The 22,386-nt window shown below is 41.6% G+C and overlaps 1 protein-coding gene across 1 annotated transcript; it reads left to right on the top strand.

Annotated features, from left to right (window-relative positions):
• Positions 1-3,955: 3,955 nt before the first annotated feature.
• On the top strand, positions 3,956-16,498 carry LOC105006891 (elongation of very long chain fatty acids protein 6). Its single transcript, XM_010865618.4, has 4 exons — positions 3,956-4,260; positions 6,842-6,973; positions 10,676-10,827; positions 12,239-16,498. The coding sequence occupies exons 1-4, from the start codon at positions 4,169-4,171 to the stop codon at positions 12,673-12,675; spliced, it is 813 nt and encodes a 270-aa protein (XP_010863920.1). The 5' UTR covers positions 3,956-4,168; the 3' UTR covers positions 12,676-16,498.
• Positions 16,499-22,386: the final 5,888 nt, after the last annotated feature.

Genomic DNA, 22,386 nt, shown 5'->3' with positions numbered 1-22,386 from the left:
TTCATACATTTGATGTTACTGGTTCATCAAAGATCTGATCCCTACCTTACAGATTTTTGTTGAGCACAACTGTCTAGTAGTTTGACCTTAAATGAAACTGATACGGGAACTGACATTCGATAGAGGCCTTGAAATTGTCTTGTTTCTTTCTTCCATAGGACAATGAGCAGTCTCTGCAGTATAACTTATCATCATCGTAGGACTACGCTCGGTATTGTATATTTGTCTTTCTTATATGCGTACCAAGTTATGGTGTGACATCATCTGTTGTAGAACAGACTCAATACTGTATTCAATGTTGAAAATTGCCAATCCACAAACTAAGTGCAACTCATATGGTAATTCCTTTAGCAGAAAATGTAGTTGTCCGGTGATAGACGTGTTATTTGAATAGGAAATTGCGTTAACAGACAAATTATGTTCTGCTTCAAATAGTATATACGACTTTTAAGAAGATGCAGACATTCAAATATTAGTTTGTCTTGTGGCCTGACTGAAACAGACATCCGGATGATTCATTTACAATCTCCTCACGTAGCTCATAATCCATATCCCAGTCGTCACGTCAATCACAGACAAGTTTTCTTCTTTCCACTTACGAGCAATTACACTTGTAAGCATAACCAAAATATGCAATTAGGTATAGAATTACAGTGATAGATACCTGTTAAATGACAGCATCATCGATGAGACTTCACGACCTTTTTAGAGGTTGCACATACTACAGGTACACCGCGAAATATGGTGCAATGTCCCGAGTGTCAAGTTATTCCCATGTCATTGATATTTCGGAGTCGGGCTAGACGGCTACTGTTCCCATTTGAAATTATTCTAAATGAGGTGCATAGGAACGTGACGTCCTGTTGATTATGGTAGAAAACATGACACTTACCGGGAAATCAGACCGGACAAACATTGCAGAAGGACAAGCACGGTCTCGGTGAGAAGATCTCACAGCATGTTACTATCGCCCACCGAATGGGAAATAGGTATACATTATTATACCGGCGTACTGCAGGCAACACGCTTCAATAGGCACTGCAGTATACAGACGAGCTCATATTCGAGCTTCTCGAGTCAGCTTCGATTCCCATCAGGTATGGGTTGTCAAGTTGAAATCTGGTTGAAATAGACATTACGTGATCTACGTAGATAGACTACGCAAGGCGACTGTATTTCCAGCTGAAACGGACAGTTCAGTACACTACGTTCTTTCTTACGGAAAGGAAATATGCCGCTAGAGTGCGACTACTGCAACAGTAGCATGTCCTACGCTTTGAGGCATCACAACACAGCTGAGTACGTTCACACCATCTTATATCCTTCCTACCGACTTCAACATGCCAAGCCACTGCCCAGATTCGTGATTATTTAGTTATTCAGGTGTTGTGGAGATTGGATCAATGAATAGTATCCAACTATAATTTGTGATGCAAACTTCCAAACGTCAAATTCCTCTGCTTTCAACAGGGGCATAACAATATTTTGCCAGCCAGGTAGGATGCTTCAAATCTACGCTAAAAAAAATACCTTTTAAAATAATTTTGAGTTTTTTCGGTTTTACGTTAATGGCTTTATTGAATTTAGGATGCATGATTTGGAACATGCGTCCTATGCCAGTGATCTAGCACTGAGTGCATACATTTCCGTACTTATACTGGCCACCTTTGAAATCAAACCCACAACCCCAAATCTGTCACTCCAGGCAACATGCTCTACCAATTGATTTACCCCAGATTCATATTTCTATTCTGTATACTGTACTTATTTTTCACTCTGTCATTAAACTAATCATGGTAGAGTCATTTTGGTTGATGTATCCCGAGTTTTGTCCAATCACAACAATTCACCTCTGTTTCAGTATTAAAATCCCCCGTGGCCTAGGTGACAACGCAGCATTCTCCTTCCTGCCCTGCAGCTCGATTCAGATAGACTAATTATCATTGCCCAACTACCAAGCACTACCCTCCTTCAAGAGACTTTCAGATCCCTTGTCTTTACAGTTCAACCTGCACTTGAACTTCAAAACTTGACTAAAGGGTGTTACAGATTGTGTCTGTATTAGGGACGTTAAAATTAGGTCATTTATTACATAGCCAAGACTATAGTAAACACTAGGGAATACTTGTGCAAATGTTTTATTCCAATGGTAGAGTTTGTATTATTTTGTAATACTTTTGACATTACAGAATGATTTGTGCAGAACAAAAAACACAATATATCAATTTCAGTCATAGGCTACTTTGTTATGTAACAAAATGTGGAAAAAGTGAGATGTCATACTTCTGCAATCCACTGCACGGGTAGAGGAAACACCTCCATCTCCATGCGCTCATGACAGAGCGAGACCTGGCGGCTTTGGCGTGATTTTAGAGAGGCCTTCAATCTGGAGGACATGCACCCTCAGCCTCTGAGTCTCCACCACGTGTGTTACAATGCACTGGTATTTTAGGAGCTTGACAGCCAAGGTACATTGTCCCATGTAGTGTTCCAAACGAGCAGCCAACTTCTCAAATAGCTTTTGGCCAGACCAAGTTTCGCTTCAGTAGCTAGCAGGCCAACACAACGTCCATGGTTAGCAATATAGATTAGTAAACATAATGTTGGATGAGACCGGTAACTCAGAAAGCAGACAGCCACTAAACCCGGTCTGGACTTACAGTAATACATTCCGCTGGGAAGAAGTGGAAATCGGCGTGTTAGTGCAGGGCCAGTTTCACTAGTTAGCCCCTGGCTCCATCACTTCACCTACTCTCTATCGCCATCTTTTGGCTTCGGATGTAAGTAGACTAAAGGGCATGAAGGTTGTTGGACAGCAGGGGGGATACGGTAGCTCAAGGGACGAGACTCAGGCCAGAAGCACTGGCCTGATTCCTGGTACAGCACAGCAGATGTCTTTGTTCTCACTTTCACAGCCTGTTCTTCCGTTTGTCTTCAAACAAACAATACTCTACCTGTTCCAGGAGAACCGTGGGTTTATTATGTTTGTTTTTAAATCCAATTGGGATAACTGTTATTGTGGTAGGCTACTATTAACGTAATCACATAACAACGTTTATACTACAGACAATTATAGTATATAAGTCAATGTGTCATTGAGTTATTATTTATCTGCACATACAGAATCGTAACGTACAATTGCTCACGTATTGACCCCACTTAGCTTTGCCCAGAAGATGGCGTCATTCTCACGCTTACCAGGTTAGCGTGGGGATGGCTGAGACGGCCGATATAAGTTCCTATTCCAACAGCATTTATCTTATACGGTTGGTCAGGTCATAATCTGCTGGCTCAATCATTCTGGGAAAACCTGAAAAGCTGTTATTCATTGGTTTTGACAGAGATCTTTTCATAATTGTACATGGAAGTAGGCACTTTTTTAAATGCAACATCATTTCAAATCGGTGCTTCAGGGCAAATTATGAACAGAGTACTTTAGATTTCAGTGAACATTTATTTTCCATTATGTACTGATATAATGACAGGCTTTGGCGTTTTGGTTGTGTAATCCAGAAATGCCTATGCAGAATTTCTTCTGCTTACATATATTAAAAAAATACACGTTGGGGTATGTGGAACGTGCTGTAGTCCGACTACACAAACCGTTTAGGTTTCCTGCATTTAGACACAATTGGAATACATTGATTTCTGTTGACAATAACCCTTAGTGTTTCCGAGTAGATAAGACGGTTGTTGAAAGTCTGTACATTTGTCTATTCGGTCTGATTTGCCTCAGCATCCATAGAGGGTGCTTAATAAGTTTAGCATATGCTACCCGGGTGTTCGTGTGTGTTGAATAAGGCGATTGAATTAAACATTAGTACAATTTGGCACATACTGTATGTTTCAAGCATGAAGACCAAAAAGCCCCCGTCACTGAGCCGGGCCCAGTCCTCAGCACCATGCACAAGTCATTCAAGCTCCGCCTTCTCCATCACTTTGGCTTTCAGTCTGTGAGAGCGAGGCCGCCGGGGACGTGCTCGAGCTCGGCCACTGTGCGTGAGTGATTGCCGGGAAGTGCCTCTCTACTGCATCCTCCCATTTGCAATAAATTCACTTGGTATTTATTGGTTATACCGTTTATAAGCGGGTCCGTGGTTTGGTATATTTAAAAAGAGCAAAGCCATACACCAAGAGTTTTACGGGAAGAAACTGAAATATAGCGAAAATGAACGAGACAGAGCACATCCCGCTTGCAGAATACGATTTCGAGAGGAAATTTGATGAAAAGGGCGCTCTCGAATGGATGCAAGAAAACTGGTGAGTAGATTACCATCACATCTGAATTAAAAAGTAGCCTAGTATAGATGGGCTAAGCCGGTGGATTCCCTCCCTTCGCCGACAATATTGGATGGGTTGAGCGCCCATCCACATTCCGAGTCGTGTAGGCTAGCTCTATGCGGGCGGTAGGCTACATTCTCTATTGTCCTGATTTCAACGATTCTAAACTGTCGCACGGTTGATAACATTTGTAGAGATGAGAGCGGGTAGAATATACACGTGTTCGTTTTGCGCTATCAAGTAACGTAAGTCATTCGTTAATGCACAGGGCTAATGTACATTTAAATGCTTATTGCCCTCCCGCCTATTTTGAAATGTCCTTGAGGATATGTGACCGTCTGAACTTAACTTCAGTTGTCATATGCATGGCTATTGGCTATCTAGCTCCGGGAGACATGAACATTAGGTTGAATGGCCAATGTGTACAGAACTCAGAGCGAAGAGGCACGGCCTATTCTGTGATAAACGTTCAAACGACCTTTGATCCATCGCATCAGGAAAATGATAAGCCATCCCCTCTTCTGCATGTTACGTGTTACTCAAATATGACGTCAAAACATTATCCTATGATAATACTGTTCACAGTTTGTTAACATGGTACATACAGTTAATTGTAATGTATGTTTTACCAAATGTCTTATGCGATGATAATCTACTCAGCACACAAACCAAAAAAAGCATCAAAGTGGAGGATAGGGCCAAGTAGCATAAAGGCACATCTAGTGCGGCCCACAAAATCAACAATGCTTTGCTTGATTGCGATGCCCCGGCCCACGACGCTGTGATTAATGGGCTAGACCAGCCTCAGCACACATTTTGCTGATTAGCTAAAAACCCTACCTAGCTGATAAGGCAGACAGTTCTGCTTTCTGGGACCCTTTTCTCCCACAGGACCCTCCACCCCTCTCTGGCTCTCTGACGCTACTTTCTCTCTTTCAGCGAGTGAACGATGGCCCACACGGATGGTATTGTCCTCCACTTCCAAAGGATACAATGGCTACTTCTTGTCTCCATTCTCTCCCTCTCTCGCTCTCTCTCCCTCTCTCTTTCTCTCTGTCTTTCCGTAATACCGTCACAAATTCAAACTGTAGATAAGCCAGTCCACTCCATTGTTTTTTACGGTGAGATGTTTGAAGTGCACGACACTCAGCCTCTCTGGTTGACAGACAGGTAAGGGGACAATAGAAAACGTAACTGATCCCCAGCCACTCATTCTGTTTTATCATACATCAGTTAGGCCTATTCACAATTCAAGTGCCGATCCAGACAACTGATAGTCACTTGCAGTATAACACTGGGCAGGAGTGGACACGCCTTCTGATTGTGACAGTTGCGAAATCTAATTTTCCAAATCTCAATGAGCTTTACAGGGTTTGTTCCTATCAACAGACCGTGATAATGTTGCTCCTAATTGCTTCTTCATCAGCCTAGTAAAAGTTTAACCTCCCTTTGGTATAGGCAGAGAATTACCACAGAAGCCGTCCTCTCTTTAACCCTGTATACAGCCCTGCTAAACTGGTTTAGCCAGTTGCATATTTTCAGTCCCATACGGTAGCTTTTGATCTGGATTAGTCATTGGGTCAATCCTCAAAATAAACCTGTGTAGTAAACACATCATTGCCTCTCAGCATTCTTTCTTTGCCCGAATGCCTCAACTGAACTTTTAGCATCGTTTTTGTGGCCAGTCAGTGGTCCGTGTAGTGCTCTCACCCTGACCCGCTCCCAGCTCCTTTCACATGGCATGTGTAGTTGATTTTAGAGCGGAACGGCGTGTTCCTCATCTAATTGCTCCATCATTACCCGCAAGCTGCGGCTTTAGAACCTCCGGTCAGTGTGTCAACATCTGAGCCTGGTCAACACTTAGCTCCGTGATTTGAACGGGGGGTGACGTAGTGAATGCCCAGGAGTCAGGGTGGTCCTGCGCGCACGTCTCTTCCCTGCGCACGGTCGACCAGCCCACTCAATCCCAGTTGATCTCCACAATCTGTTTAATAGCCTTATGCAACGTGAAGGATTAAATTGAATTATTCCAAATGCACACATGGTGCAAATACAATTTGACTTCCACTTCTAATCGGACCTCTTCAATTTGGAATCACTGATACATTGAGCACTCGTGGGACTAATTGGGGTTATCTGCCTTGTCGTAGGCATAATGACAGAATTAGTTGTTTTCAGTTTGTCCGGTCTGGGTTTTGATCCAGCAACCTTTTGGTGCATAAATGCTAGGCTACCTGCTGCCCGACAAATCATCCGTAAAATGACTTTAGGTATCTCTGGGAATTTAGATGATCCCGTTTGGCTTAGCTCATACATTCAGAGGATTGCCACTAAGCAAAAAAGGATTTACAAATCTGAACTACAGTGCTAATCCTGAGTTTGCTAAGGATTGGTTTCGACCAAATGCACGGAATGCATAGTTGGAGTTTAAAATCACTGTCCTCAGAAACCTGCACTTTTCTATTTCTGAGTGGAGCAAGTAGAAGAAAGTATTGCCAAGTTGTCAGAATTTCTCTTTAAGAACTGGTTTGATTATGTGTTCTGGTGTTTTCCTGAACAGGAACAAGTCCTTTATGTTCTGTGGACTGTATGCAGCAATCATCTTCGGCGGTCAGCACTTCATGAGACAGAGACCCAAACTGAACCTACGACGACCACTAGTCCTCTGGTCACTCAGTCTGGCCATATTCAGGTGAGAATTACGCCCTGATGAAGACAGCTTTGTCTACATTGCTAACTGCATTAGTCTGCATGAAACCGAGAAAAGATGATGGATTTTCTTAGTCAATGATCATGGCCATTTAATAAATGAAGCCCAGACTTCACAGATAAACACACCAACCAACCGAAAATGATTGCATCCTGTTAATAACTGTTGTTTAATATTTATATAGCGAGCGTGCTGTTCTGAAAAGCCACTAAATGCACCTCATTTTGAATTAACATAGCCTCCTTCTCCTCTGTCTCCTGCACCCCTGACATGAGTCCCTGTGACCTTTACACTCTGGTTGACTGGCTATCGTTACATGACTCACTGGTACCAACTTATTCAAAAGTCCCTCTCAGGCAAACACCTCCTTTATTTCAATTCACTTCTTAACCGCAATTTCAGTATTAAATGTAGAACATTTGCCATAGCCGCTGTGCGAGCACGTTAAATGAAAATTTAAGCACGTGCAACAGTCGCCTGAAATAAATGGATGGAATTGTCAATGCTGATATTCCAAATATTCCAACAAGTTTATTAAAAAAAAAGTGTTATCATCTACTGCTTCGTGTGTGCTGACAGGGGTGACCACTTTGGCGGAGAGATTCCGTTTGCCAGGATGGATCCTTCAAATATTTTTTTTAAAACGTGCCTCCCGGTCCTCATCCAATCTTAATAGAGCATCTGACCAAATTATGCATGTCCTCAGTAATCACGACCAGGGAGATGATGGATGTTTGGTGGCATTGCACATTAGGTTGGTCACAGTGGAGCATGCCTCCCCTATTGACTACTTTACCCTTACTCCTGCAACAAATACTTGATCGGAATTCATCACCTCCGGAGAGGTCATGTGATCAACTTACCAGGGGCCCCTGAAATCGGGAGATGTCCTTAATGTTTACACCCGAAATGACCACATTCTGCTCCATGCGAAATGACTTAGACCAGTAGTGTACTGCGAAGTACCATGACAATCTCAGTTCACAGCTCACTGACTTTCTCCTGAGACTTGGGACATGGAGCTGAAAGAGGGTGGAGGGTCAACCCGCATTCCCTCATGAAACTCAGGAACATGTTTGCTCTGAGAAACACTTAATCTCATCTGAGTGGCTGCATGTTGAATTTCAGGAATCCAGAACTAAAGTTAGGCAAAGTCAATAGAGCTGGAAAGACAAGTTAATTTACTTGATGTGAAGATGTACGTGATCAGACGCTAAAGAAACACAAAAAATGATTAGCGCTTTGAGTTAGGATTATAATTGCATTCTCCCTGTTGACTATTATACATCTTTTCAATATAGCAAGCTATATTTTGACTTTACCTACAGATAACACAAACTATTTCCCAGAATGCTGCATTGAATTAAGAATGACTGTATTATTCACAGGGTCATATCTATGTGGGAGAGACCTTAAAGCTCTAAATGCTGTGGTGCCAATAATTCAGCGATTGAGTCTACACTATAGGATTGGGGATAATCGACCATATTTAATCACCTGATTGTATAATGGACAATTTAGGGCAGAGCCTAATGTACAGCTCCGGAAAAAATTAAGAGACAACTGCACCTTTTTCTTTCCTTTCCAAAAAAGTTGAAAAGGAAGGTTTTGAGTGAGGAAGAAAGGGTTAAAATTAAGAACCAATCAATCAAATTTATTTCTAAAGCCTTTTTACATCAGCAGTTGTCACAAAGTGCTTTTACAAAACACCCGGGGAACAAACAAACCCCAAGGAGCAAACAACAGTAGTGTTGAATTTGAGTGGCTAGGAAAAACTCCCTAAGAAGGCCGAAATTTAGGAAGATACCTAGAGAGGACCCAGGCTCAGAGGGGTGACCAGTCCTCTTCTGGCTGTGCCGGGTGAATATATTAAGAGTACAAATTGTAATAATGAATAAATGCATGTGGGCTGAGTCCAGAGTCTATTTAAACTTAGTCCAGGTCGGAAGCATGACCAGATGGACAAGGACAGGGACAACACCGGGGAGGGGGTGGTGTCAGCACAGTCTTGGGAACGTTCCTTTTCAACTTTTTTGGAAAGGAAAGAAAAAGGTGCAGTGGTCTCTTAAATTTTTTGTGCTGCTCTTTCCCTGTCTCAGCTCAATAATACAATACATGGTTCAATTTAAGGCAGGGCGTCTTCTTAAAGAGCCACATTGAGTAGACGAAAATAAAAGCCTTGCATGTTATGCTGTACTGGATAATAGTATTGGAAAGTTACAACTTTTATATTATTATGTTGTTACAGATAAACTGTCACTATGAGTAATGTTGTTAGATACTAGGGCTTCAACTAACAACTATTTTGTTAATCTAATAATCTTTTAATTATCATTTTGTGATGATGTTGTTGTTACAGATATGCTATGTTGTCTTCAAAACAACTTGATAGAAGTAAAAAAACTAATAGAAAGCATGTTGAAATTCTCTTAAGTGAGAAAGGTGCTATTCTAAACTGCTTTAAATTAATCAAGAAAGCAAAGCAAAATATTAGTATGCTTTAACGTGTTGAAAATCACCTAGAGCTGCAATAAGGTGCAAATTAGAAATGTAGAATATTGCTGAGTGTCTTATAAGAGTTCAAATCTAGCCTGTGCAGGCAACATCCCAATAACTGACTAAATTGAGGTTGACTCGGGATCCATTTTGCTCTAGTTTCTATGACACGTCTATGACACACAAGTTTCTATGACACACGTCTATGACACACAAGTTTCTATGACACGTCTATGACACACAAGTTTCCATGACACACGTCTATGACACACAAGTTTCTATGACACACGTCTATGACACACAAGTTTCTATGACACAGATGGCATGATCCGTCACATCAGTAATGTGGGGAGAGCTTAGTTAGCCTGTCCAACTAATCGATTAATGAAATTCGTTGGCGACGATTTTTAACGTCAACGTTATAGATTTTATATATTAGTTTTCACAGCCCTAGTGTTTACTATGAGTAACATGACTGATTGATACAGCTGATAGGGATTGGTAAATACAGATGACAAACCCATATCGGTAATACCAATCGGTAGCGTTCTTTAGCTAACCGTCTGTTTCTCTGCAGTTTTTGTAGCGCAAGCTCCTTTTCTCTATAAGATGTCAACTGGTTTCCTGGGTCTCCCGTGGTTTTCCCAGGTTTTTAGTTACACGTGTGTTTGAGGATGGCTTCCTGGAATATCACTGGATCAATGTTACATTACAGGCCTTGTGGTTTAAACTTGACCATTAAGGAGAGAGGGTGTCCCAGCTGAAATGACCTCAGTACGTGCATGAACCACACGTGCACTTAATCGGTGTCCACGGTTACGGGGGTCTCTGAAATGGTTGGAGACGGGAAAATGACAGGCAACAGGAGACGTTCCACACCCTCACACTGTTCCAAAATGCTTTTATCTCTGCATTCATGGCAACCACAAGGGATGTTACATCCACATTGAACTGTGGCAGTGGTTAGGAAAATGCATTTGACAGTGAATAGATAGTAAAAATATATCGCTGTAACTTTGGCTTAATCACAAAGCAAACAAAGATTTCAGACCTGTTGTGCAGTCAGATTGGCGTTAAACTTGAAACAGAAATACCAGTGATTTACAAGTGAACAGTGAGTTCCTCGTACTTAATGCGATACATGTGAGATTTAATCCTAAGTAAATGTCCATACTGTTCCTTCCACAGTATCATTGGAGCGGGCCGGACTGGCTGGTACATGCTCCATGTACTCAACAACAGTGGCTTCAAGCAGTCAGTTTGTGACACCAGCTTTTACAGTGCCCCTGTCAGTAAATTCTGGGCCTACGCCTTTGTGCTGAGCAAGGCCCCTGAGCTTGGTAAGTAATGTCCCTAATAGGGCACTGTTCTGAATGCTTCAGATAGAAATATGCTATGTAGGATAGACATACAGTACTTCTATGTCATGTAGTGTAGAATAGTCAGTTGCTGTTCTAAATGGGAAATGTCTATGTACTCAACGGCACTCTGGACAATAAGTGGGAGAGATGGAGTGGTTTGTGATTGGTCGATTATGTCACAGGCCCAAGCAGAACGGAGGAGACTGTGCTGGACTGAAACAACCTTGAAACCTGTTTTTCTATTTATGAGATTACGGGAGCACATGGAAGTTTCTAGTGCACTTACATTGATCAGGGGAGGCCATTGCCTGAAGCCTTCACTGCACGCTGAGACTGTCTGCTGTCCCAGGGCAGCGATCTAGTCTCTACTTCTGCAGACGCACAAGGATGCAGGAGTGTTTGTAAATGTGCAGAGATGCTAAGGTGGCGAAGAAATCCCATCAGGAAGTGATTTACTGCCATACATTTCTTCTGAAGCAGGGGGAGGAAAGGCCTTCTCCTGTTCTAAAAGGCAGCCAATGTTTAATGTATCAGATCAGTCTAGTTTGTTCTGAACAGGGTGCTGTTGGTTTTATCAGAGTGTGTTTGTATGTTGCTGAGTTCTTTGTAATGTTTTCTTTGAGTGTTCACCCACTGTTTTAGTTTCCTTTTCGGGACTGGAAATACTGGAAAGAATTTCCTGGACCTTTTGTCAGTCCACAGGATAAATCCTAATTTTGCATAGGGTTTAGGTATAGTTGAAGTTGGGTTTTGGGTAACCAATAAGGTTAGATTCAGGACTACGGTTACTAAAATATTTGGGGTTAAGTCTAGAGATTTTGGAAAATAGGATTTTTAATGGCAATACTTTTTAGTTTCCACACAAGGACAGATTTCTAAAATGATCTACACTGTGTTTTTTGATCCCTTCATTTTGTCTTTTTATATTTGAATGAGATTGGCACACATTTCTAAATACTTGTTATGGTCATTATGGAGTATGTGTAGATTGATAACAAAAAAAGATATATTCAGTCAGTTCTAACTTCATTTTGTGGAGCGGTCTCTGTAACCTTTTACTTCACCAGAGTTGGAGAGAGAATGACCAAACATCAGAGCATAACCCCCTCTCTCTTTCCTCCTCTCCCCCTCTCCTCCTCTCCCCCTCTCCTCCTCTCCCCCTCTCTCTTTCCTCCTCTCCCCCTCTCTCTTTCCTCCTCTCCCCCTCTCCTCCTCTCCTCCTCTCCCCCTCTCTCTTTCCTCCTCTCCCCCTCTCCTCCTCTCCCCCTCTCCTCCTCTCCTCCTCCCCCCCCCTCTCTTTCCTCCTCTCCCCCTCTCCTCCTCTCCCCCTATCTCTTTCCTCCTCTCCTCCTCTCCCCCTCTCCTCGTCTCCCCCTCTCTCTTTCCTCAGGCGACACAGTGTTCATTGTGCTTCGCAAGCAGCGCCTCATCTTCCTCCACTGGTACCACCACATCACCGTGCTGGTCTACTCCTGGTACTCCTACAAGGACCAGGTGGCCGGCGGCGGCTGGTTCATGACCATGAACTACCTGGTCCACTCCCTCATGTACACCTACTACGCTGCCAGGGCGGCGGGCTGCCGGCTGCCCCGGCCCTGTGCCATGGTGATCACGGCCACCCAGATCGTGCAGATGGTGATGGGGCTGGCTGTCCTGGGCCTGGTCTACCACTGGATGCACGAGGTGCGCTGCCCCTCCTACGTGGACAACATTGTCTGGGGCTCGCTCATGTACCTCAGCTACCTGGTCCTGTTCGCCTCCTTTTTTTACAAGTCCTACCTCAAGGGTGCCGCTGAGAAGGTCGACAGGAAATCCAAGTCCGAGTAGGAGGTTGTGTCTGTCGGCGGAGGGGGGACGGGGACGGGGGGGTCGTACCACCTGGGGCGAGGTCAGAGAGTGTGTGCCTGGTCGAGAAGAACATCGCATTGTGCCATAATGTGCGAGTGGCGGCTGGTTTTTTTACTGGTTGCTGGTCCACATCAGATAAGCCATTATCTTTCCCACCCTGACTTTGTAAAAGCTGTAGGTCACCTAACTAACTAGAACCAGGGATTTCACAATTATGGAACGGTCACTGGGACCGAGAAACCAGTGCATGTTCAGCACACTTACATATATCATCCAATGAATGAAATTAAGGAAGTAGAAGTAGAGATGGAAAAGGGCAGTGGAGTGAGCAGCTCAGTTTGTGTTTGACTAATGTGCTACTCCATTTCGATTTATTTGCTTTATTAATCAATCTTTTTGAGTTGCTTCAGTCTTAAGATACATGCACCTATACTGTATGAGACCTGAGGTTTTCTTCAAGGGCAGTACAATTACCTGCATCTGCAGTCTGTATGTTTAATGAATTCGACTGTCACTTCTAGTTTAAATCTGGTGCTTTTTAGACCAGCACTGAGAATTGTCTTACTGTTTTAGACCTGACAAACCTATAGTATAATGAAACAATGATTGAAAGGGTCCTGTGCACTGATTTAATGAAGGATAGGTTCTCTGTTTTAGCTGTTGGCAGTTACCTGGAAATGGTTGTGAGAAGAGGAGCACTGAAGGGAGTGGCACATGGAACAGTGTGTCCGTTGTAAATAATATATCTTCAGAATGTATTTATTTTCTTAAAATCTAAAATCTGGTGGTCCTTAAAACGTTCCAGGAAATTGTGGAGCTCACTAAGGTCCTGCCTGTCTTAAGTTGTGCAGTTTAAATTGCACACTTTTGTATTTTATTTTTTACGTCACAATGCACTGTGTAGTTCAGTTGTTTGTTTTAGGTCTTTCCATCCATCTGTATGTTCAGTAAAGAAAGGGAAGGCCCCCTGGTTTCACCTTATGTCCTGAAAGGAATTACTGTATGTCTTTAAGATCTTTTCTTCCTATAGGGAAATGTCATTAAGATGATCTTTTCTTCCTATAGGGAAATGTCATTAAGATTATCTTTTCTTCCTATAGGGAAATGTCATTAAGATGATCTTTTCTTCCTATAGGGAAATGTCATTAAGATGATCTTTTCTGCCTATAGTGAAATAGGTAATTTAGATGATCTTTATTTTCCAAAGTGAATTGTCACCAAGGCTATCATTTTTTCCTAATGGGAAATATGTCATTAAAGTTATATTTTCTTCCTAAAGGGGAATATGTCATTAAGGTTTTATTTTCTTCCTAAAGGGGAAAATGTCATTAAGGTTTTCTTTTCTTCATGAAGGGAAATGTTATCTAGCTAATATTGCTTTTTGTGTCTTTGGTAAGAGTGTCATTGTCATGTAAGAACGACTGCCCCATTATGAAAGAACACTTCTACATTTGGTAGATATTTATTTTTCTCCACAGCTAAAACAAATATCCCCATCCTAATAAAGTAGTATAAATACCTAGCATAGCAAGATATGTTTTGGAAAGGAATAAAATACCTAGCATAGCAACTGTTTTGGATAAGGAAAGAAAAAGTTTTTCTGGAGCTGTACATCTCTGCAGACTGCTTATTGTGGTGTACTAGCAAAGTAATTATTGCCAGTACTATGTGCAGGTAAAACATCACAATCATTAAACAAAGCTGGAAATAAAAGTGTAGGTTAATACAACCTAATGTATCACTACTGCCTGTCAGCTGTATGAGAAATGATCTAATGGACTGTAAAAGAGTTGGTATGTGCTTCATCGTGTGGTTTGACATAAGCAGTGACCTTTTGTGAAGACTAGAATCACGGGCCAGGACTGAGATGCGCAAAAAGCAGTGGACACGTCAATCAGTTGAGCCTTCAAATATGTATGATGTAAATTGTCCAGTGTGATTACACTTCTTTTTCCATTCATCAAGTTTAACAGAGCCTGGTTGTGTTCAAAAGTAATATTTCTTTCTAAAGTAAAATTACAATAGATTTAGCTTACCATTTATCCCATTAAACCTGTTTAACGAGGTCCCGTACCAGGAATATTGCTTCTTCTACCCCTTTATTTCTCAAACTTTAAACACACATTTGTTTTTGCTTCCTCCCCTTTTGAATATGACCACCACTGTAGATTAAATACATTTTGTAAGTTGGGGCTTAGGTCAACATGGCGAATTTGCTTTTGTCTAGATTCTGTCTACAAATCTAGCAGAAAGTAAGGTTGTGTAAGCACACCAAACCACAGTTTTAATCATTGTCAGTAAATTTGTCATCCTTTACGTTTGTAATAGAGCTGCACTGTACTTTATTCCCCTGATCCAACCTTCCAGTCTTTTATCAGCGTGTGGAAGCTCAAGTGTGGATGTTTATTCACCTACACGAAGTGAGACAGCCTAGACCGACATATAGTCACGGAATTTCTTAAGTGGTGCTTATAACGCAACTATAATGTTGTGTTTATGATGGAGTTACAATGCCTTTATGTAATACCATTCATATTACTTAAGTGTAACCCTGATGCTACAGCAGGAGTGTTATGTCTTACCTACAGACTAGTCCAACGAGCTTAGGAGTTGTTTAGGAGTTCAACACTTTCTACAGACCACACCAAAAGTGTGAATCTTCAAAAATTCTCTCTTTCACTCGGCTGCTTTATCACGATCGTGATGTGACGTGTGTCACCTGGGTTTCTGACCCTCCACCTTGAAACCGTCAGTTGCGCTTTAGTTGTGTAGTGTCGCGACACCACGCAGGGAACAACGTTGTTTAAAGTACGTTCATTTGTGTTTCAGCGGCCAAACGATGCTTCTGCAGTTTCGACTCTGTTAGGTGCATGTGAGCACACGTGGTGTTTGTGTGATCTCTTAGCGTTTCTGTCGGCGTTGCTGATGTAGTGTAAACTCATGCTTAGGCCTCTCTGTGAGTCGGCTGTCTAGTATGTGACTGAAACAGAAGGGGAAAACGCTGTCCAAGGGCTGTGATGTTTAAATGTTTGGATTGAGGCCCAAAGTGTCTAAACAATAAATGTATGTCTGTTTTTAAAGCACATGCAATGTTGTATTTCTGTTGAAATCCTTGTCCCCTGTCATATGCACAAGTAGGCCTGCATGTCAACATGCAACTAACTAGTTGTAAGTCACGTTAAGGAAAATCACACGCAGTACACATCTGTTCCCCCTTATATGGTACAGTACAAAATCCTCTGTTTTGATTGATTTCCTTACTCTCATTCTCCCTGCAACAAACTCTTACCACTGAATCATTGATGAATCCTGGGAACCTAGAGATCTGTAAAAGTCTGTCTCATGGATTCTCCACTCCATCACAGTGGCCTTTGTCAGGTCGCCCCGTCCTGTACCGTCCTGCACCGTAACTGTTAGGTTCGGTTTTCGTTCGGGTTTGTTTGTGAACGTGGCCTGTTCTGTTTGGTTTTTGTCCTTTGCTTTTGAACGTAGCTTGTTTTATTGTTTCCACCTGTGCCTTGTTCGCTCCCTCATTGTGTCCCTGTTTAAATTCCTCCTGCCCCAGTGTTTTGGTGTTGCCTGTTCCTGCTGTTTGTTTCTCGGTGTGGCTGTAATTAAACTGTTCACCCTTGACAACCTCTGTGCTTTTGTCCTGCCTCCACGCCAAAGCATGACAGTAACCAACTCAGGTTTCATCGGACGGCCTGGCCTGTAAATGCCTGTGTGATCATGAGCTGCCGGGTAACTGATGTTTAATAGAAAAAGCGGGACCAGCAGATAAAAGCGCTGCCAGCTCTGCAGGTTAGTTGTGTAACCAGCCATGTCTTTGCAATGGCGGAGGACATGGAGAATTTCTTCTGTGAGGAGCTGTTCGACACGAGTCCGGAAACCGGTAAAAATGTGTGCTGCTAAATTGATTGGTTTCCTGTTTGTCAAATATCACAAGGGGATACTGTTCAAAACAGCCTGTAAATGGGTTACACACTAATTGACTGGTTATTTCTGGGGTTCTCAAATTGTTTTTCCCCCAGGTCCACCATCACATTTGTCACCCTGTCACGTCTGAGAAAACGATGCTGGAGCGTGTTAAGGATAGTGTATGTATTTCTCTAAAACTGGAACAATCTCGATGGGACTCAGCTCGGACACAACGAAACATGAAGTAGGAATGGGGGGGATCGTGACACACCAAATATGTTTCGTGACAACTCACAGAGAAGGAGACACAGAAGATAGACACGGCTTTAGTGGTACAGACCGGGAGGGCGTTTATTGAAAAATGAAGGGGGAATTGGGGAGAAATGCCAGACAAATAGGGAAGGTGAGGGGGCTTCATCCTCAGTGGTGGTTCTGGAGGTCATACAGTACTGTGGAAAGGTCTTAGGAAACTGAAAGTCAAACCAAAGCCATTTCGGTAGTAAGAGTCAGTGTGTGTGTATATATATGCACTGCACAAAAAAATTGCAGCTCGATTGACATGCCTCCCCAGACCATCAATGACCCACCGCCAAAGCATAACATTCAACACAGCGTCTCCACACTCTTTCACGTGGTTTTCAGTGTGAACCTGCTCATCTGTGAAGAGAACGGGGACCTGGCAATTCTGGTGTTCTCTGGCGAATGCCCATCGAGCTGCATGATGCTGGGCTGTGAGCACAGGTCCCACTAGAGGACGTCAGGCCCTCATGCCACCCTCATGGAGTCGGTTTCTGACAGTTTGGCCAGAAACATGCACACAAGTAGCCTGCTGGAGAACATTTTGTAGGGCTCTGGCAGCGCACCTCCTGTTTGTCCTCGCACAAAGGAACTGATACTGGTCCTGCTGCTGGGTTGATGCCCTTCTACGGCCCTATCCAGCCTTCCTCGTGAAAACAGCCTGTCTCCTGGTATCTCGAAGCTCTTGAGACTACTGGGAGAAACAGCAAACATGGCGCGATGGCACGTATGGATGTGCCCATCTTTGAGGAGCCTGTGCAACTTGAATGGGCTGCAGGTACCGCCTCATGCTACCAGTAGTGACAAGGCCACTAGCAAAACTGTTCCCTCTCCAGTGCACCTGTTGTCACTTTCATTTGCACCAAAACAGGTGACATTGATTCACAATCGCTTATGGTTCCTAACTGGACAGACCGATAATCCAAAAGTTAAATTGACTTGGGGTTATACTTTGATTACGTGTTCCCTTAATTTTTTTGAACAGTTTATATATACAGCACTGGAAAAAATGTTGACCACTGCACCTTTTTCTTTCCTTCCAAAAAAGTTGAAAAGGAAAGTTTTGAGTGAGGAACAGAAGCGTTCAATTTGCAGTGGTCTCTTATTTTTAACCCTTCTGTTCCTCACTCAAAACCTTCCTTTTCGACTTTTTCGGAAAGGAAAGAAAAAGGTGCACTGGTCTCTTAATTTTTTCCAGAGCTGTGTGTGTATATATATATATATATATATATATATAATATATACACACACACTGAATATTTCTTGCCTCATATGCCTCCTAGCTTGAAACGTTGGTGCTTCAAATTGGGGGCAAGTCACTTAGGTCTGGAACCAATGAGTTAAACTGTATGGAAACACTGGATATTAAATGTTTTATCAAATATATTTATCTTGTTTTCAGGTTAAAAAGCTAACAATCCTTAAAATAAGGTAAAATATTCTTAATAGGCTAATGTTGTATTGGATAATACTGCTTGGTTTTAGAAAATATACCTTGAATATCAAGTAACCTATCTTAGTCTGTTGGCAGATTTTCATTTATTTCAAGCAAATATCTCAAATATAGTAACATTCCCTTACTTTTTTATAGATTTTCTTTTGCAGTGAATGGCTTCTTTTACAGATGAAATAATTACAATGTACAGGTGCTGGTCATATAATTAGAATATCATTAAAAAGTTTATTTATTTCAGTAATTCCATTCAAAAAGTAAAACATATATAATGTATATATTCATTCCACACAGACTGATATATTTCAAGTGTTTTTTCTTTTAATTTTGATGATTATAACTGACAACTAATGAAAACCCCAAATTCAGTATCTCAGAAAATTAGAATATTGTGAAAAGGTTCAATATTGAAGACACCTGGTGCCACACTCTAATCAGCTAATTAACTCAAAACACCTGCAAAGGCCTTTAAATGGTCTCTCAGTCTAGTTCTGTAGGGTACACAATCATGGGGAAGACTTGACACCTTGCACAAGGACGGCAAGACACAAAAGGTCATTGCTAAAGTGGCTGGCTGTTCACAGAGCTCTGTGTCCAAGCACATTAATAGAGAGGCGAAGGGAAGGAAAAGATGTGGTAGAAAAGTGTACAAGCAATAGGGATAACCGCACCCTGGAGAGGATTGTGAAACAAAACCCATTCAAAAATGTGGGGGGAAAATGTGGGGGAATATTCTAATTTTTGGAGATACTGAATTTGGGATTTTCATTAGTTGTCAGTTATAATCATCACAATTAAAAGAAAAAACACTTGAAATATATCAGTCTGTGTGCAATGAATGTATACATTATACAAGTTTCACTTTTTGAATGGAATTACTGAAATAAATCAATTTCTTATGATATTCTAATTATATGACCAGCACCTGTATACTGGTGATTACAAAAGCAGGAGTAACAAACCTCTGAAAGGACAGTCTGTATGATCCCTGTGACTTTGCAGGGATATCTAAAAATGTTGTTGACCAAAGCAATAATAGCTTAAAGGAAACTTCTAATGATCTGAGTCATGTTGGTTATAAATACTGCAGCATTTTAGCTTGACAGAGATTTTGAGTCTAAAAATAACACTGATATTCAGGAATACACACAAATGTTGAATTACAGATTTTATACCTCTGTCAAAGCCCTCAAGTGTCCTACTACACACACCACACTGAGTATGTCAGAAATGTTTGGTATTAACCTGAGAAGAACATATACACAGATAAACACAATACATAGACCCACATAATTTACCACCAGACTGTGTAATTGCAATTTCATTATCACAGAAACAATATTTTTTTTGTATACATAGTTCTTAGATACATTAAATTAATAAAAGCCTGTCATTTTAGTCTATCACTTTAGAAATTGCTTTTTGTCTTTGAAGTTATTAATATTTAGGTTACCTTTAACTTCCATTGTATGTGAAATCTGACAGTCTTGTTCAACTACAGTAGATCTGTCAAACAAACACTGCAGAAAAACATATCATGCTTCACATATCATATCTCCTCTGGGCCAGAGCTGAATGACAGGAGGCATCATTCACTCAAGTATTGTCAAAATCAAGCCAGTGGCGTCTGAAATCATAGTCATTCAGTGCCAGAGGAGTGGTGTTTGAAGTTTTAACTGTCTATCTTGGCAGACTATAAAGCTATTTTAGGCATGGGCCATTTCAGTCCTGGATGAGAGGGGGAAACCCTAATGGGTTTTGGGGCCAATTAGTCATCTGTGAGTAGAAGGTACTATGTAGCAAATTACATGACTTCCGTTATCACAAAGTAAGGGGTGGGGCCTTGCATAATTTTGCAATTGTTTGTAATAATGCCACCACCTGGCCAATTAATTGAAATAAAATTGAAATGCTATGTCTAAAGACCAAGAATCATTCAACTGATTCGGGCCATTGGTGTCAGAAGATGAAAAGACTGACAACATATTGTTTTTAAACATATGCTTGTTTTTCACCATTTAAATAAAAGCATAACATAATTGATCTTAAATCGGTTTTGAAGCGTGAGACCTGACACGTAAAACATATAACAAACACTAACCCGTGGCGTGTTTCGGCCGGGCCTTTTTAGAATTCCTCCCCTAAAATGAGGATGAAGTTGTCCTCGTTTTGCGAGCTGACATTAACGCAGCTGGAGTGGTGTTAAGAAACCCATGCTTTGTTTTTGCGCAGTTTTATCTCTCTTCTTCTCCCAGTAAAAACTGACAGTTGACACTTTTTACTGCTCGCAGCTGATGCCCCGGCCAACATCGTTTATGTGGTAAACAGCTCCCCCAGGTGTTCCTGCGTTTCAACGCATGGAATACACCCGTAGTCCCACAATACGCGTCTTGTGTTTACTGATAACTTAGTATAAATGTGTAACCAGGGACGAAAATGTGATATCAACTTTGGAGGGCACAATTAATTTACATTTTCTCAAGAGCAATTATTGAGGGGGACACCAAAAGTAGTGCTGTAATACTGTTTTAGTTTGCACCATCGGTTTGCTCACTACGGTAGCTCTGCAAATTCAGCTATTGTGTGAACCCTACCAACATAAAACAAACTTACTGGATTAACCTCACAATAGTTATGTGCATTGAGTGCTTTTCAGACGGTAGACACGAACACTGTCACCTTGCCAGCTAAGGAACACTGCACTGCACTGTACTGCACTGCAAGCTTCTCTCATTGACTCGAACTCAAACAGCTGCAAACACGGATTGATGAATAGCTTGCTAGCAAACAAAGTGTGAACTGTAATTCAATGCAGCGAGAATGAAGGCTGATGACAGTTATAAATGTGTTTTATTGTATTGGGTGGTAGAAGTAGAGAATTATGTCTAACACGTCCGTTGTTTGAGCTATTACTGAAAGTCAACCACCGACTCCGTCAGATTCCCACCCATCCGCTGTACAGTGGATCAAACCATTGTGCGGCAAAGGATGGGGGTCGCAATCTTTTTAAACTTTAAAAACTATTAAGTGTCGATAATATAGCACAGGTGCTTTCATTGCGTTATATTAATATTATTGAAATTACATAGTTATGCTTACAGTTATATATTTGTGGGGACAAATCATAGTTTTCCCCTGGATTGGGGGGGGGGGGGGGGGGGGGGGGGGTCCCAATTTCCGCTTTCCTGTGTTTTTAAGGTACATAAGGTACACCAAGAATCCCACAAAAGAGTATTACCTGAAATTAAAAGCATTCCGCTGCCTCTAGACATGTACGCCTGCAGCACGGTTTCAAATCCAGCCGACAGCTCTTCAGTGTAATAACGCATAGCCATCATCTGCATAGACTGTATATGTTTACAAAAATATGTTATTTTGTCGGCTTTGAAACAACGTAAGTTATTAAATGTTATGTACATTAAAAAAATATTGGCTGGGCAGCACCTTCACGGTCCACAGTATCTACAGCTATCAGATAATTATTGCTGAGAGGTCCATTAATGCATAGATTTTACTCTTGCAGAATTATTCATCTGGAATATAAATAGTCTTATAAATGGAATTTGAGAAAATGTATAGAGTGAATTGTTATGGCAGAATACTGAAAAGGGAGACCGTAATGTCCGAAATTGACTCCCACCCTGATGGCTACCCTTCTCTGACATCCGAGAAGAAGGATGATGGTCTTTTACACATAGAAATCAAGTGATTGTTTGTTCATTTAATCACTCTTGTTTTTGATCAGCTTTAATAACTAGATCGATTTAAACATATTGACATGGGGAGATTGCATTGCAGAGAGATCTATCATCTAGCGTAGTGATGATGTACGCCAAGGCCTTCATGAAAATCCTCAGATTAGTCTTACCTATCATTACGGGGAAAATGGTAACTCACTCATAGATGTGTGAGCAGTTTTGTGTTGTTAACATTGTACAACAAAACGCTTCTCTTGGTGGGAGGGGCTAGCTCCAAGGTCCTCTTGGTGGGAGGAGTTATGTGCAACAGCTGGTTTAGTTTAT

This window comes from Esox lucius, chromosome 5 (assembly GCF_011004845.1).
Source record: "Esox lucius isolate fEsoLuc1 chromosome 5, fEsoLuc1.pri, whole genome shotgun sequence".
Taxonomy (NCBI): Eukaryota; Metazoa; Chordata; class Actinopteri; order Esociformes; family Esocidae; genus Esox; species Esox lucius.
Note: the sequence above shows the minus strand (reverse complement) of the source record. Positions and strands in the feature narration are given on the sequence as shown.